This window comes from Ictidomys tridecemlineatus, chromosome 2, assembly GCF_052094955.1.
Source record: "Ictidomys tridecemlineatus isolate mIctTri1 chromosome 2, mIctTri1.hap1, whole genome shotgun sequence".
NCBI classification, from domain to species: Eukaryota; Metazoa; Chordata; class Mammalia; order Rodentia; family Sciuridae; genus Ictidomys; species Ictidomys tridecemlineatus.
The window spans coordinates 46,109,725-46,127,122 of NC_135478.1; the positions used below are offsets into that span (position 1 = coordinate 46,109,725).

The window sequence follows — 17,398 nt, forward strand, 5'->3', positions numbered from 1 at the left end:
TCCCCTTTTGTCTCTGGGAATGCAGCGCCATTCATAACTGGGTGCCAGCAAGCCCCATTCTTTGTACAACTTCACCCAAATGATACCTTTGTGATAATCAAGCAGAAATGGGCTTCCACAGTCCCCTTCATTAAGGAAATGAAGCAGATAAACAGTATAATTATGGATTCTATTTTTAGCAAAGGCAAAGATGTATGTCTCAGCTCGGGGTCTTTATCTAGTGAAAGAATGGGGAATTTAGAAGGAAGAAATCATGCAAGTCAATATCGTTAGTGTGCCTGAAACCTCTCCCTACACTGGGTTTAGGATTTATGTTTACTTTGAATAAGATATTCTGATAGCAGCCTTGCAGATGGATAAACTGATATTTGTGCCTAGCAGAGTCTATGGGACTGAAGAGTCAAATCATGTGCAGTACTTGGCTCATCCCTGGGCTCAAAGGAGGGAAGATGTGATTCTCATTATCCAGGTTGCAGGGTTGGCTTAGGTCCCAGTCTCCTAGGTATCTGTCATTTATGTATTCATCTGTATGACTTAGGTGTTTCAGAAAGGTTTGGTGATAAATTCTAGCAGTGTCCACATCTCAGGTATGTTGAAGGGGTTTGAAGGTAATTTGAAAGGTATTTCCAGCTCTGGAAAGGCTCATGCACTCTGTATCCCATATGACAGTTATGTCATTACTAGATAAGGTCTTTCTAGTCTATGGGAAGAAGGTCTCATGGTCTGGTAGTGAAGTAAGATGATCTGTTAAGGGTCTCATTTAAAAGCTTCCCAAAGATAGAAAAAAAAAAAGAAGAAGAACTAATGCATCCCATTATTCCTCTTAACACCACCTCTCTCATCCTTTTTTTCCCCAAATTATGGGCAATTTTAAACAAAGACACATTCATACTATAGGTAAAAATTTGAGAAATGGGAATCATCCTAAGTCATTTGGACTCTCCATATCTGCTAAACTAATGACTGACCCCATTTTAACATCACATTCTCCTTCCTACCACCATTAGACAACTTTTTGATGTATACACAGTTTTGATCCTTGGTTTTTGTTACATTACTTAATTTTGTGACTTGGGGGAAAAGGTACAGGGGAACAGGGTCTTATTTTATCCAGGTTGGCCTTGAAATTCTGTGTTCAAATCATCCACTTGCCTCAGTCTCCTAATTATCCAGGACTACAGGTCAGCATTATGGTGCCTAGCTACATAAGCATTTTACTTAAGAGAAGTTTGTAGCCTGAGTGCAGTGGCACACACCTGTAATCCCAGCAGTTAGGGAGACTGAGACAGGAGGATCCTAAGTTCAAAGCCAGCTTCAGCAACTTAGTGAGGCCCTAAGCAACTTAGCAAGACCTTATCTCAAAATACAAAAGGGGGAAAAAAAGGGGCCTAGGGATGTAGCTCAGTGGTTAAGCACCCCTGGGTTTTCTCCCCTTGCCCCCCTAAAAAAAGTTTGTAGAAATGGCACAATGTGTCTTTCTGTGGATGGATTGTAATTTATTTTAAAATCCACTTACTGTTAAATATTAAAGAATTAGGGGCTGGGGTTGTGGCTCAATGTTAATGTGCTTGCCCAGCATGCGTGAAGTACCGAGTTTGATTCTCAGCATCACATACAAATAAATAAAGGTCCATCAACTAAAAATATATATATATTTTAAAAACAAAGAATTACCATCACTTGCAATCAAATTTCCTGTTGTTGATCATCCTATCATAGGAACCTTGGTTACTAACCCATTTCCTTAGACTAAATTCCTAGGAGTGGGATTATGGGAACTCACTGCTTTCAAACTGGCATCAGCCCAGCAGGGAGAGGCAAGGGACTTCAAGGGTCATCCCTGGCACAAAAAAAGATGCGAGGGTCTTTAATAGCAAAGATTAAGTACCCACTATGCACAGCTTGTTGCAGAGTGCTGGTTTTGTAGATAATCATCTATCAGAAATTGCAGCTATCACATTATATTCCAGTTACTGTGGTCTGCCTACATGATTTTTTTCCTTCATCTTTCATTGATCTTATTTATTTATTTTTTGAGTACACAATAGTGGAATGCATTACAATTCTTATTACACATATAGAGCACAATTTTTCATATCTATGTATATAAAGTATGTTCACTCCAATTCATGCCTTTATACATGTACTCTTTTTTGCATTACAATTCTTAATACACATATATACCACTTATTAAATACACAATTTGCATGCTCCCCCAAATCAATGTTATTCTTCCCATTGTGCTTACTATGAAACAATTGGCAAATTACCCGATTTCAAGGCTCAAAGGACAGCCTCTACCTTGCAAGCCTAACTCTACAGGGCATGCCTTCAGAAGGTCTCTATTGACTACTACCCAAATCAAAGGCTTTTTTTTTTTTAAGCAGGGAGAATATTGCAATGATATTGAAGTTTGATGAGGGTAGTGATAAAAATAGGGTGGTTATCAATTCACTCAGCCTGGGACAGAGGCGATGGATCTATCTCCCTTGGATTTTGGTCCCATCTACAAGCTTTCTGAAAATTTTACCTGTGCAATGTGTGACAAAGGTCCAAGTCCAGGCAGCATGAAGCCTGTGGAATTTTGTGTCCAAATGGACATTGCAGCATTGAGCACAAAGAATGGCTTTTTGCTGCCAGCTGAAAAAAATTGTCACTTTGTCCCAGGTAGTTTCATATGAAGCAGCCTGTCCCCGATGAAAAGTAACCAGTGAATCCAGGGTTTATCACTCTGCCCAGGAAATAGAAACCAGCTGTGGCTTACCTTTAGCTGTCATATCCGAATGCCACCAACTGCAGAGGTTAAATTCCACCAGAAACCTAGACAGACGGAGGAAAAGCCCAGTGTTACTTGGTCGCTGGTCCTCTGATTACAACAGTGACATTCTGGTATTTAACATTGCTTACCTCATTGAAAGAATACCACCACACTTGGGAGACATACAGGGCTGATGGAATGCCCACTGCATTTCCACCTGGCTCTTTCTATGAAAGGCTACTTTATCCTCAGTGCCAGCCCAACCCTGAGGCAGGTTTACCTAGACACAAGACCTTCTAATTGAGAAATCCTGCTGTGTGGACAGCAATATTTGTCTGGTTATTATCAACTTATTATTCACTTTTCTTTCCACATTTTTATTGGTGCATTATAGTTGTACATAAATGGTGGGACTTGTTCATTTTGCATGCACACAGTATACCAATATAATTTGGTATTACTACTTAGTATTTCCCCTTTCTCTTCCCTTCCCTGATCCCTTTTCTCTATTGTATTGATTGATCTTCCTTCAATTTTCACCACCTAATTTGATTCCACAATAAACAGTCAATTTTTAAAAGGTCTGTCCTCTCTAGATTCAGAAATATAAATATTCTCTACCCTGACTATGGTCTGCAGTAATGAAGGATGCTTTCAATATTTATACAGCAACTCGAACTTGTGTAACCAATGCCTGGGTATGGGGGCTGGGGTCCTTCTTGAAACTATGCCACAGTCTAACTTTAGAAAAAAAAAATAAAACTTGGACTGCTATTAACGAATGGAAAAATATTAATCTTCCTCCAAATGAATAGAGATGGATCAAATCCAGTTATTTTTCAGGTTCATGGCTAACATCTCTTCCAGCTTCCATTCAAAATCCTATTAGCTGTTAGTGTGCTTTCTGTCTCTTAATATAGAGAACATATTGCCTATTTTAATTTATAAGCTTTGTTAAATTAAAATAGGTTACATTAAAGCAAAAAGAAAAAAAAAAGACATGTCTACTTATTCAATCACAAGGAACCTACCTTAACCTCACAGAATCAAAACCTTGGGCTGGGGAAAAGAGGAGTTGGTGTAACAGTCGATCTGGTTGACATGCTTATCCACTGGAACACTATCACTAGGTGTGATAGTGTTCCAGTAATGTGTCCAATATCAGGTCTGGAAGTCAAGTCCTTCATCTCGACTTCCAGCCATTTCAAGACTGAATAAAGTCACACAAGCAACCAGCATCCTCCAAAGAGGACCATAATTAAATCACACCTGAGAAAAGCCCCAGCCCTGGCTGATGCCCACACCAGCCCCCACTCCCACATGAATGGAGACACCCGAGTAGCAGTGGACAGCCACAGCAGTGTGTTCTGACCACAGCCCACCCAGGCTGCATTAAAAACAGCCAGACATCCATGTTAAATTTAACAGTAACCACAATAAATAAATTCAGTTTGTGTACTGCAAGCTGTTACTCTGCTAAACAATGACATAAGGGGCGAAAGGAGTGATCATGTATAACTTAATGAAAGGTGATTTTGGGGAGGTCTTGATATTCAATATTTTGAAATGTCTGATGAAGCTATGTCAGTTTCGTGAATCTAATGATTATTGAAAGTGAAAAACCAATGAATGCACTTCATAACCCCCCAAAATAATACTTTTCCCCAAATTCAGCACATTGTACTTACAAGACAAGTTCAGTCATTATCCATTTCACAGCAGAGAGGAAAGCATGATAAGGCTGAAAGGAAGAATTCAGTCCATTTAAAACAATGTATCACAAAGTTTGACGTTTAACTTCAGACTTTGCATAAAGACAATGTTTTCTTCCAGAGAGATTGATATGGTGTTAAAGAGTGATGTTCTAGCTAAAGCAAGAAAATGGTTGGATACTGTATCCCAAAACTAACATGCTAGAACTTTGAACTCCCCTGTAGCGAGATGTGATTTACAAGTAAAACAAACAGGGAATACAAGGGTTATCACTGGGAGGAAAGAGGAAGTTCAGGAAAGGATGCTTAAATCTTTACCCTCTGGAGGCTAATATTTCGCAGCCTAATGCTGAGGGGCTGAGGGCTGGAATCATAACTAATCTTAAATGGTAATTCACAGACCTCCCTTTTGGGAAGGTGCCTCTCCCTGTTCTCCATCACTGTCCGTCATTCATTGAAATCAGCACAAATTGCACACAATTGATTTTAATGCCTTCCATGAATTCTGTAGGATTTGAGCTGCCTTTTCTCACACTTACATATTTGGACTTGGAAAAAAACATGATAACCATATAAACATGTGATTTTTATCCTTGCAGAAAATTCCTGTCACTTTATAAAAGAAGGCATTGACAGCCTAATCTTTATTTCAGAATATTTTAATTAAAAAAAGCAGTCGGATTGTTTACTCTGTGATATTTCCTATGTGGATAATTCAATTTCCTGAATTCTGGAAAATACCAAGTCTCCCCCTCAGTTGGTTCTTTGTACCTAGGTATGCTAGATATGTGAGTGGTGGGTGAACTTGAGAGACAGGCAGTGACATTGGCAAAGCCCGGGCCCCAGATGTCAGGTCCAGAAAAATCTCAGAACCTTTTGTGGTTGTCTGTAGCTATCACAGAATTAAAGTGCCTGCCAAATCTTGCTTTCTGAGGTGATTGCTACTTAATCCTACTTTCTGAGCACTTTAATTAGAAGAACTAGAACTGGGACTAGGGGAATTATCCAATTTTAAACAAGAACACAACACAGTTTTACTCCTCTAACTATTGTTGAAACTTTCCTATACCAGGCCAGAATGTAAATGAGAACAAAACTAAACAAAACACCACCCCCAGCCTACACACACACACACACACACACACACACACACACACACACACACACCCCCTCAAACCACCATCCCATTGAAGTTATTCCCAGCCCATCCAGATTTCAGACTTTTGTGCATCTCTTGTTTGATTTGACCGAGTGCTTCAACATCATTCCCGAAATAGAAGGCCTCTGAGACCTCAGGATTGGGGTCAGATATGTACTTTTAACTATTTCCTAAAACCAAATGCAACTTTGTAGCTTCATGTTTTGTTATTACATATTATGGCGGGGTGGAGGGGGGAGAGTGTGCAATCATCTTTCTTTCAAAGAGATCCAGATGGTCAGACCCTGGGACAATTCTGTACCTTTGTCCTTACTGGGATGGGCTGAGTGTTTCAGAGGGGAGAGGCTGAATAAAGGGATTAGGAAGCCTTGGAGGTTTGGCACAGGGGCCAGTCACCCAGAGGCCAGGGGGACAGGCCCTCAAACATTCAGGCACTGGCTCAATAGGAGTCAACAAAGGGATTATGCAAATATGGGATTATAACTTTTAAATGCACATTATCACTCAAAAGGATAACACCGTGGCACTTTTAAGCCTAATGATGAAACCATACCTAGGGAAGACTGTCTGAAAATATTCTATTTAAGGCTAGGGAAGTTGGGTTTAGAAAGAGTCTCACACTAAAGAGTAACATTTTTTGCACCCCCCCCCAAAGTCCAATTTCTAGTTGCCTCTCAGAAATTTTCAAGTTCTGCATCATTTCTTGCTCCCTCAATAGAGAGAATTGTGTTAAATGTTTGTTTTCGTACATAATCCCCTTGTAAGAACTTAGGTCTTGAAGAAGAGAAGGTGTGCCTATTTTAAGACAAAAACCAGCCTTAAAATCTCGTATTTCAGACCAAATTTTGCATTAATTCTTGGAACTTGAAAAATCACCACATTGCAAGGATAACATTGATACATGTAGGTGGACTTATATAGAGGTAGACTCTTGTATGTTTTTAGTAGTTAATGTCCAAACTTACATTGTCCACACATTGCAAAATTACATTTTTAAACTGAGTAAACTATAACAGTTCATCTCTGGCTGTCTTAGTATTGAGTTGACTGATCTGCAGTTGTGACGTCCCCAACTGAACCAGCCCCAGGGCAGACAGTAGTAAGACAATACTGGGCAGGGAGAGGAGGGGAATCAGCAGCAGCATGACCAGGAGAGATGACCTGCCATTAAAATCTGAATTTTGGCTGGGGATGTAGCTCAGTAGCTAGAGTGCTTGGCTTGCATGCGCAAGGCCCTGGGTTCGATCCCTAGCACCATAAATAAAGAAAAAAATCTGAATTTTATTCATGAGCTAAGAGTTTTCTTGCAAACTAAAGGGAAAATTTTTGTTGAGCAAGACCAAATCTTTTCTGTAAAAATGAGAATCGGCCAGACAGCTCCCCTTTGCTATAAAAAAAAGATGCTACCTCATTCATCCAAAGACTCTGGACAAGTTTCTCATTCATATCACTGGATTTGGGTTTAAACAGGAGCAGGGTTTTTTTGTTTTTTTTTTTGTTTTGTTTTTTTTTTAATAATGCATCAAGTCAGGAAATAGCTTTAAACATCTCTGGTTTTGAGTTCGACTCGATTACTCCAAAGATGGAGATATGTGCTCAGAGACATAAAAAACGTGCAGCCGTTCCAGGGGATCACATATGACTTACATCCAGGAGGCCATGGGCTCCATCGCTGCTCTCCTTGTTGGCTCTACACATGGCTTGGTAGTCATAAAGCGTGATTCTACAGGAAAGAATGGAAAGGCACTTAGTTGTTAACTAACAACAAAATGTGGGAACCCAATGATGCTGTCTAATAGCAAGGTGAGCCGTCATTACTGTCAGTTGTGACCATCATAATCAATGGGTGCCTAATAGGGAGTGAAAAATTGAGGAGCATAGCAAAGTCATTTATTGGAGAAAGTCATGTTACCTCTTGTAACTTGCAGATCAAGGGGAAAGAAGGTATTGGGAAGGGCAGAGAAGATGAGAACCCTCCTATCTGGGTCTTAAAACTAGGATGGTTTGTGTGGACCAATGCATGCCAAAAGGAATTTGCTGTTCTGAACTTATTTAGGGCACTGGATGGAATCTACTTGACAAATGAAGGGAACCTTCCTGATGTCATCTAAGAAATGACAGAACTAGGGTAGCTCAGAGGTAGAGCACTTACCCAGCTTGTGTGAGGCAGTAGGTTCAATTCTCAGCACCACAAATAAATAAAGGTCAGTTGACAACCACAACTAAATATATATATTATATATATATATTATATATATATATATATATATATATATATATATATTATATATTATATATTTTAAACAAGAAAAAAAGAAAATAGCAGAACTGGTCTTTCTCCAGCATCAGGAAATAGGCCTGGACCAAGATAAGCCCTGCTCATTGGCAATTTGTGGGGAACCAGATGCACATTGAATGTCACCTTCATACCTGCCCCTAGAACTGCAGCCACCAACATAGTAGTGAGTTTATTCTTACTTTTGATTTTTTTTTAATAAAGTGGACATTTCCAGCATCTAGTATAGCACCCAGCATGGAGAGGAAACTCGGTTTTCAAAGTGAATGCATGAATGATGAACCCGTTACACAAATCTTGAGCAGATGGTATATAACAGACAGAAGTGGTCGACTGCAAAACACAACAGGAAGACTTTCTTATCCAGACAATAAGTTAAGGGACATCGTAGATACAAGAGCCATCTACAGGCACCAAGTAGAAAAACTGGTCACATTTGACCAAACTGTGATAAGCAGCAGCTCCTCACCAGAATTCCTTGTGCAGCAAAGCCCAAGGGTGCACCAGAGACAGTCTCCCTTCAAGGCCCCAAGGCCTCTCCTTAATCAAAAAATTTCTTCCCATGTCTGGTTTGTTTTCCTGATGCAGATCAAGAAAGTAACTTTGCTTATGGAAACAGACCAAACCAGACAAGCAATTAGTCTCATCCCCATAAAAACTTAACAGCAATTCCCATCACTGTCACAGCCTTGACACTATCCAGTTGCTGGATGGGCCACAGAATCAACTGTGGACACAGTGAGCAACTTAAGTGGTCCCTGACTGAGCCCCTCTGTCACCATTCTGATGGTCACCCAGGGGGACTCCTTAGAGGTGCCTCTGCAAGGGCCACCCAACTCTGTCTCTACAGCTATGCCTCGTGCCAAAGCCAGGCGAGAGGAGCATGGGGCTGAGAGGAACATGCATTGGGAGCCCGGAAGTTATAGATGCAGGATGGTGTTGCAGTTAGAAGTTGGTACTGCTGCCATGTTCTAGGGGTACAATGCCGAGCAGGTAGGTTGCTTATCCTCTTCTGTGGCTTCACTTTCTCACTTGTCAGATGAGTCAGAGAATTCTAAATACCAGGCTGTGAAGTATGCCGACCTCAGTAAGATACCGCAAAAAGCTTGATGTCACTTCACTTCTCATTAGTTTAGGATCTTAAAGTTTCACTGTTTGCAAAGGCCCAAGAGAAGCCACATTTAAAATGCCAAAACTGAAGTAATACCCTGTGCTCAAATCCTAACCCATCATTGTTTTGTGACCCTCGGGTTCCTCCATTTCCTATACGAAAAATGGTGAGAATAATGGTGGTCATGAGAACTCAAGGAAGTTATGGGTGCTACATTTAGTCCTGTGCCCAGTACAGAAGATGCATTTAATAAAAGGCAGACTGGCGGGGTGCAGTGGCGCATGTCTGTAATCCCAAGGGCTCGGGAGGCCGAGACAGAAGGATCATGAGTTCAAAGCCTGCCTCAGCAGTGGTGAGGTGCTAAGCAAATCAGTGAGACCCTGTCTCTAAAATACAAACTAGGGCTGGGGATGTGGCTCAGTGGTGGAATGCCCCCGAGTTCAATCCTTGGTACCCCAAGATAAATAAAAATAAATAAAAGGCAGACTGCAATTACTATCGTTACTAAGATTCTCATTGTCACAATGAATTCATGGGATGATGTTTAACACAATAGGAACCAACCCAGGTTTTACCCAGCTAACTGGGGGATGGAAAAGTCTTATTTTCTTTGCTTATCAGCAAATGCAACAGAGCAAAATTCAGATTTGTCTCTATGAAGCACCCTCAGAAGCTGCAAAGGTTCACTAGGAAATGTGCAGGAACTTCTGTCCGTGGGCTTCTTCGTCAAAGACCATGATTAAAACCAGCTGATGTATTCAAGCAAGGTCTTCTGAACACACCCTTACAAGATAAATTTCAAATCATCCTCATTTTACAGACAGGCAAACCAAGTCTCAGCTAGTCAAAATAACATAGCCAGCTTCACATAGTTAACCAAGGGGAGAGCCAGAAAGACTTGGGACCAGGCTGAATCTGCCTCACCTGCTTTCTATTCAGAATTTGGCTCTGGAAGATTCTCACAAATTCTTATTCAGATCTGTGCCCTATTCTAAGGTACGAACTGGAATGTTACAGGAAATTCTGCCCCAGAGAAGGGCTCACAACCAATGTCAGAAATCAACTTGTAACTCAAGCAAAGAGGCTGCTGGGTGCTCCCATCAGGCTGAACACAGGACCACCCTGCCAGGATTGTTGTGTGCACGTTGCCATGGTAACCACCTGACAGAAGATGTCCGGAAATCCAAGATTCTCCTTGGCTCATTTCCAAAAAGAACTAAATTGCTCTGGGGCAGTCCCAGGGCAGAGTTTCCATCTTTCATTTCCAAAAGAGGTTTTCTGACACTATTGCCACCAAGGAGGTTACAAAGCAAAGCCCCCACGGTCGTCTCCACACTAGACAGGTTTAACTAGATGTTGCAGAAAGAGACTTCCAGATTATTACCCTTTGCGAAGTGATTTTGTTCGTTTTAAATAACTCCATTTTGTGGCTACCTGTATCCTGTTCAGCTGATTATAGTTAAAGAACATGATAATTACCTGCTTTCATTTGGCTCTAAAATAAGCCCCGAGAATCATGCCCAGCCCTAGTGTTGTGCAGTAGGAATTTATTCCCATTACAGATAGCATGTCTTAATCCCCATGACATCACCACCAGGCCACTTCAACTGTGGTCGGTCTGCTGGAGGAGACCTTATCATTAGCATTGTTGTGTTCCCAGACAGATTTCTTTGAAACCTTGACAGAAGGCAGATTTGGTCTCTGAGGCAGCAGCCAGCCATAAGCCATACAAACAAAGCCCGGACATCCCTATATGCCCCTGTGTTAGGGAGAACATTGGGCCACAAGTTCATGATATTGGGACTTGTTCATAATCATTTTGCTGATACTATTTTTTCCCCCAACTAGACAAAATTCACTCCCCCCCAATTTAGGCTGAGTTTTAAAGGCCTAAGATCAACTCATTTAAGCAGGTTAGCAACCGTGGGGACCAATATTTTTATTAAATACCTACTGTGTGCCATGAGGCCGGGTCATTTACCTGTAAAGACTCATTGGATAATCTCACTTTAACAAATGATTAGCCTGAAGCCAATCTTAAAACAGTTTCATATTTGCAAATACACACCCAGAAGCAGGACAAGGGAGGCATTTGACATAAAGACCCACCCTTGGGGCATAATTAAGCAATTGTGAATCTAAAAGCCTGAGAAGCCAAATGACTCACTGAGGTAGCATGTAAAAATATGGATTCTTTGAGGGGCTATAAAATATGTTCTCCGGGGGCATCTTTAACTTGAAAATTATAAGGGCCTACAGCAGGAACACAGGAAATTCTTAACAAAGGATAGTCGCCGTGGGAAGTCCTAACTCTTACTTACATCTGAGAAAGCCAGAACTCTGGAAAGCACCACTGCGAACAGAGGACCACATCTCTCCCGCTTGTCTTGGTCGATACTTCCTCCCATAGCAAACACCCCCACCCAAGAAAGCACTGTGCTCTCAGATCAGCCAACACGGCCCAGGTAGGGAATTTATAGCATCCTGGCCCAGGTGCCTTTGATTCTTTTCAATGGAAATCAGTAAAAACGAGTTTAGTTGATGAGCCCCTATCACCCATCATTACTAGGGGATAAGCTTCATCTGGGTGCATAGGCCAAGCAGAGAGCCTATCAGCAACAAGCAACAAGGTCTTCGAATTGACAAATGCTGATGATACAATAAGAAACAAAGCTGTAGTTGCTGGTCACATCAACATCTCATCCAGACAACAAGAATGTCAACAGAGACAAAGGATTATGTTCTACCAAAAGGAGATCTAGAGCAAACAAAGGAAAGGGACCAGGGGGGAGGGAAGAGTCCAGGGGTAGGGAAATACCTGGGAGTGATTTAGACCAAATTTTATTGTGTAACATTTTGTGCATGTATGAATAAATAACAAATCCCACCATTAGGTAGAGTCATGATGCACCAATAAAAAAATCAGAAAAAAAAGAGAAATGATTCTTTTCTGTCAGAAATGTTGACGATATCTCCAATGTCAGGGGCATGGTGACATTAATAGGAGAGGAAACTAAGACTCAGTAAGGTGAGATCATGGTTCAAGGTTATTGCGATTCTAGCCAGTAGAGAGGCTAGGTTGTCAACCCTGGTTTCTGGTACCCTCATTTAATTTTTTTTTTCAGTGCTGGAGATCAAACTCAGGGCCTCACATATGCTAGACAAGTGCTGTACCAACAAACTACACCCCAGGTCCCTCCCATACACATCTAAACTGCTTCCCAGCTGTGGATTCCCGAGAGCTATTATGCTCCTGAAAGATCTCATGGGGATGGGGGCCTCATCAGAAGAATCTGGAACATTCCTAGGCTAGTCCTAGGCATTCCTAGTCTCAATTCCTAAGGCCGTTTGTGAGTATGCAGGTTGGCATTTGTTTAAAACAATGGTTCTCAATCATGGCTGCCCTGTAGAATCACGGGGAGAAAGTAAAATATATACTGGGGTATCACCTGTCCCTCCCAGGATTTCATTGCTCGGGGCTGAAGACTTGGTACTGATTGGTTTTTTTTAAGTTGCTCAAAGAATGCTAATGACAAGCAGGGCTGGAACCCTGGATTTGAGAGTGTGGTGCCCTCCGCTGCTGGCATTTCCTCGTGGGTAGGTTTCTTCCCTCCCTCTTTAACTAGAAAGGTCTGGACATATTTAGGAGCAATTCTTTGACCTATCAAACAGATGGGTGCCACCTGAGGACCTTGAGGATGGGTGGAGCTTTCCATCATCCCAGAGAGCAGCCCTGATTTGGTAAACAAGTGTTGAGTGCCCCAGAACCCAGAGTGAATCATCAGAAGGAACGTGACCCTGAGAGTCTAGCCACCTGCCAGTATCACAACAGTCCCTGTCCCACTCAAAGCACTCTGCTGGCCTCCCCATCTGCTTCTCTCTGGGTCAAATTCATTGATGTCCAGAAAAACTCTGAACCTAAATGTTGGCTCATGTGCCTCTTCACCTGGCTCTTCCATTGAAATTTACCTTTCCTCGTGAAACTGAAGGGGAAAATGGAATCACCGTTAATCCCACAGAGAAAATATCAAATTTCCTTTGCCTCTTTAAGTAGGCAATAGAAGAAAACAGAAGAAAATAGCTGAATTCTCCTTCGGGAACGAGTTAATGGGAAACTCAGGAAATGGGGAATGGGGATGCTGGGGAAGCATCCGTGGGCTCGGCCATATTCCTGAAGCCACATCTATACCTCATGACAACTACACCACAATAATGTGCTGTCTTTAGCACATTGTAGGCACGTCACTGAGGGGTAGTAATCATCAGTGCCTGGGAGCGTTGGTGTTTCTCAGTGGGCATGGTGGTGCGCCTGCACTCAGGCAGCACTTGGACAAGTGGCTTAGATGGTATCTATAACCATTTGTGTTCGAGACTGCAGTGGGTATGCAGGTTGTTGGGGACACTAGAAGCTGTGAACACAGCCCCATCTCTTGAGGATTTCTGAAATGGGTATCACAAGAAAGCAGGTTTGATATTTAGAGGAGAGTGGGGCAGGCAGGATGTTGTAGAGACTATAGCAGCCTCCCAATATCTGTTCTTCTCTTCTGGCAAGCAGAATCCTGACTTTTAAATATGTACCTTGCTTGAGTTTCTTTGTAGGAGAGGAAGCAGTTATTAAGCATAAGTATTTTAAGAGTCTACTTAATAAATTTACAAATTTATTAAAATCAATTTGATATTTGGTCTTTTGGATCTCTTTGAATCCTCCTTCTGCCAGCCAGGATTGTAGAGATGATGGCTACAGCCCTGTAGCTACCTTGGACCATTAAGTAATCTTGAGTTTAAAAGCCCACTTGGAGGAAGATAGGGAGAAAAAAAAAGTTGTGGTCCTATGTCTGTGAGGATTAAGAGAAATCTCCCAAGTTAGTATTTTGAAACTTCCTTCACATAAGAACAAGACTCCTATATTCTTGAAAATCTTGTTATTTTGTATTTTTTGCTCATAGCAGAATCAACTCCTGATATATCAGACTCCAAGTTTGATTGAAAGATTCTCTCTTGAGGCAGAACATGCATGAATGTGAAGAAATACCTCTCCAGAAAATTTTGGGGGGAGGGTGGTACAAGGGATTGCATTCAGGGGCACTGGAGCACTGAACCACACCCACAGCCCTATTTTGTATTTAGAGACAGGGTCTCACTGAGTTGCTAAGCACCTGGCTATTGCTGAGGCTGGTTTTGAGCCCGTGATCCTCCTGCCTCAGGCTCCCAAGTGGCTGGGATTACAGGCGCACACCTGGAAGAAAATATTTTTGTCTGCTCCAACCATGGAAACAGATCCATGGTGATAAGGAGAATATGCTCCGGAATCCAAGAGACAAGAGTTCCAATTCCACCTTCCTTACTCAGTCTTATAGAGGGACCCTGACAAGGTACAAAAATGCTTAGAGCCCCCAGTTCATTTCCTGTTTTGCCAAATGGAAATAATGATAGTAGTTACTTCGTGGAGTGGTTGTGGGGATTCATTAGGGTAATGCATGGTAGCTGCCTGGAATCAGGCCTTCCCTGTGGTTAGTATTGAATAAATGAACAGCCCTGCCATCATGATGGAGAGGAGGGCAGCCTTTGGGATGGCTGTAATCAGAATTCTCCAGCAGGAGCTTTAGGGTTTTACTGAGTGTTCCATTGGAATCTCCGTGTCTCTGCATTCCAGAAAGTTTGGCCCCGAAACACACTTGTCCAAGCCAATCCGTCTCCTTGTTCCCTTCAACGCCACCTCTGACAAAGCATACTTCTGTAGAAACAGTCAGGTCAACAGGAAGCCATTACAGTCATTACATGAGCTGCTGGGTATTAGACTGGGGTGGGGCGGTCGGCATTAAAGGAGAGCAGCCCTCCAAACATAACAGGCTTCTCCTTTAACACTCTCTAGACTCCAAGGCCAGGGCATTTGCTGAAATGTAATGTGATTACTCAAGACAGGAAAGCTCCCAGTCCCACCACAGAGACCGGGGTAGAAATGGTCCAAGTCTTGAATTCTACCTGGATGTGTCACCTTTGAGAAAGGTAATGTAAGCAGCAGAAGGATGTGCCACAAGGAACTTCACACAAGCCAGCCCTATTAATGAACATGTGGGGCAGGGTGACGAGGACATTTTCCAGGCCCCTCAGGGAAATTATGGATGGCCTTGGAGGGGTGAAAGACCAGGCATGTTGCACCAACTCAAAGCAAAGCACAAAAACCAAAGCACACATAGGCACAAATGACAATTATGGGGCGGGGGGAGGGGGACAATAGCGGAAAGACATAGGTATCATTCATAGCCCCAGAGCAAAAACAAATTTTTATCAATCAGTCCATTTCCCTGCAACCCACATTGGCCAGGTGTGCTCAGTTGGACTTTCTGTCCTCATGCATAATTAATTATACAAAAGAATAAAGGAAAACCCTTTGGCCTTCCCAGAAACCACAAGAACAACCCAGGGCAAACCCTCAAATTCTGGGTATTTGATAAAAGCAATAGCATTCTTTGATCCTTTGTGAGGATTTATTTCTTTGCCCGTTTTCTGAAGGCCGTTGACCTTTGTGGGGCGCCATATTGCACTCATTTCCCAGTTCTATCAACTTGGCTCAGAGGTCCTAAAAGCCATGTTTGTCCTTCTCATCTAACAAATGGAACTTTCTATCCAAATTGGGAGCCTGACTCAGTGGAATTCAGGTGGTGTCCTGTTGCTTAAAGGTGGGAAGGGTAGAGATGAAGCAGGAAGAGGGTGGGAGATCCACTGATTTTCCAGAAGTCTGCTGAGCAGTGTGCTCTAGCAGGATACCCTTCCTGAGACAGAAAGTGAGAACTGTTCTCGCTGTTTATATACCTGTTGTGTTCTAATATGGGTGGTGCCAGAGAATGCCCCTGGGTCTCCAGGAGGGTAAACCATCTCCCAGGGGTGGTTCCCCTCCCACCATCTCCTAAGGGAGGAGGCAGGTACTGGAAGATAATCCAAAATGCAAACCCCAGCAGGATGGGCTGGGGGCCCTTCTGACTTGAAGGGGATCAGTTCAATTTTGTCTGCTTGAAAGTCTAAAAAGAGGATGGAGAACAGAGGAAACAGAAGGAGGCAGATGTCCAGGGTCAGAGACTTGTCATGCATGAGCCCCAGTTTTTGACCCAGCATGTCAGCTGATTGTGTCTTGCAAAGATTCTCCCCTGTGTTCACACTTGGAGGTACCCTCCTCGTGCCACAGGAGGAGAGGCCACAGCATGCATGTACCCCCAAGATGGGGACACCAAAGATACATATGCTTCCATCTGACCCGTACTTGCCAAGTACATGAATATATTTTGGTCTTATTTTGCTATAGAAAAAATTAAAAGGTAGTGAGTTGAAGTTGCCCTAGTAACTCCTAAGGGGACAGCAGCTAGACTGGAACCTAAGTGCTTTTAACTTACTTTTTCCTGATGCTGGCTGTACTTGAGAATGACATGGAAGCTTTTAAAGTGTACCAATGCCTGGGCTGCATCCCCACACCCATTTAAATCTTCCTGGGGTGCAGCCTGAGCACAGGTATGTTTAATTTAATTTATTTATTTAGTAGGTGGGCATGTGGTACTGGGAATTGAAACCATGAGAGCTCTACCACTGAGCTACATCCCCAGCCCTTTTTAATTTTTATTTTTGAGGTAAGGTCTAGCTAAGTTGCCCAGGCTGGACTTGAACTTGTAATGCGCCTGTCTAAAGCCTCCCGAGTAGCTGGCATTATAGGGATGCAGCACCGCACATGTGTATTTTAATCCCCCTCTAGGAGATGCCAATGCAGATGCACAATAGAGTCCAGACCCACTTTTCAATCCAGATGGTAATACTGTAACATTGGGGCCATAACCATTTTCTGGATCATTAGTGATAAAACAGGAGGAAAGGGAACCAAAAGGTCTTAGACATTTACAATCTTTATGCACAAATCTTATCTCTTGTTTACAATAATTTCTCAATTTGAAAATAATTTTCACATATTTTATAGGCAATTCTCAGGTCTCTATTTCAGTGAAGAAGTAACTTGGAATCAGAGAGGCTGAGAAATCTGTCTGAAACCATGCGGTTGCAAATCTGAAGCTTAACCTGACTTTTATTTCAAAACCAGAGTAGGACAGAGGCCCAGCAGGAACCTCCATCACTTCCCTGTGACTGGCTGCAATTGTTTCCTCTTCTCCTCAGGGTCTCTGATGATACTGACTTTGCATCATGGGGAATTAAGGTTGGGGAACAAATGGATCCTAATAAAAGGATTTGGAAATGGGATTTTCTCTCCAGAGCTTCAAGAGGGACAATGTCACATTCAATGTCATAGAGTGTGGATTCTGAAAATAAAAGTAAGTAATAAGTAAATAAATAAATAAATTCAAGAATTTTCCTAGACATGAAC

The 17,398-nt window shown here is 42.2% G+C and overlaps 1 protein-coding gene across 5 annotated transcripts in view; it reads right to left on the bottom strand.

Moving 5' to 3' along the window:
* Cacna2d3 (calcium voltage-gated channel auxiliary subunit alpha2delta 3) overlaps positions 1 to 17,398 on the bottom strand; it is an 873,532-nt gene that overhangs the window by 68,860 nt on the left and 787,274 nt on the right. For all 5 annotated transcript variants that reach the window (XM_078038406.1, XM_078038403.1, XM_078038405.1 and 2 more), the window contains 3 exons: positions 7,277 to 7,352; positions 4,447 to 4,499; positions 2,765 to 2,820 (listed from right to left, as the gene is read on the bottom strand). In XM_078038406.1, the coding sequence (XP_077894532.1) occupies positions 2,765 to 2,820; positions 4,447 to 4,499; positions 7,277 to 7,352 (185 nt within the window). The remainder of the gene's footprint in view (positions 1 to 2,764; positions 2,821 to 4,446; positions 4,500 to 7,276; positions 7,353 to 17,398) is intronic.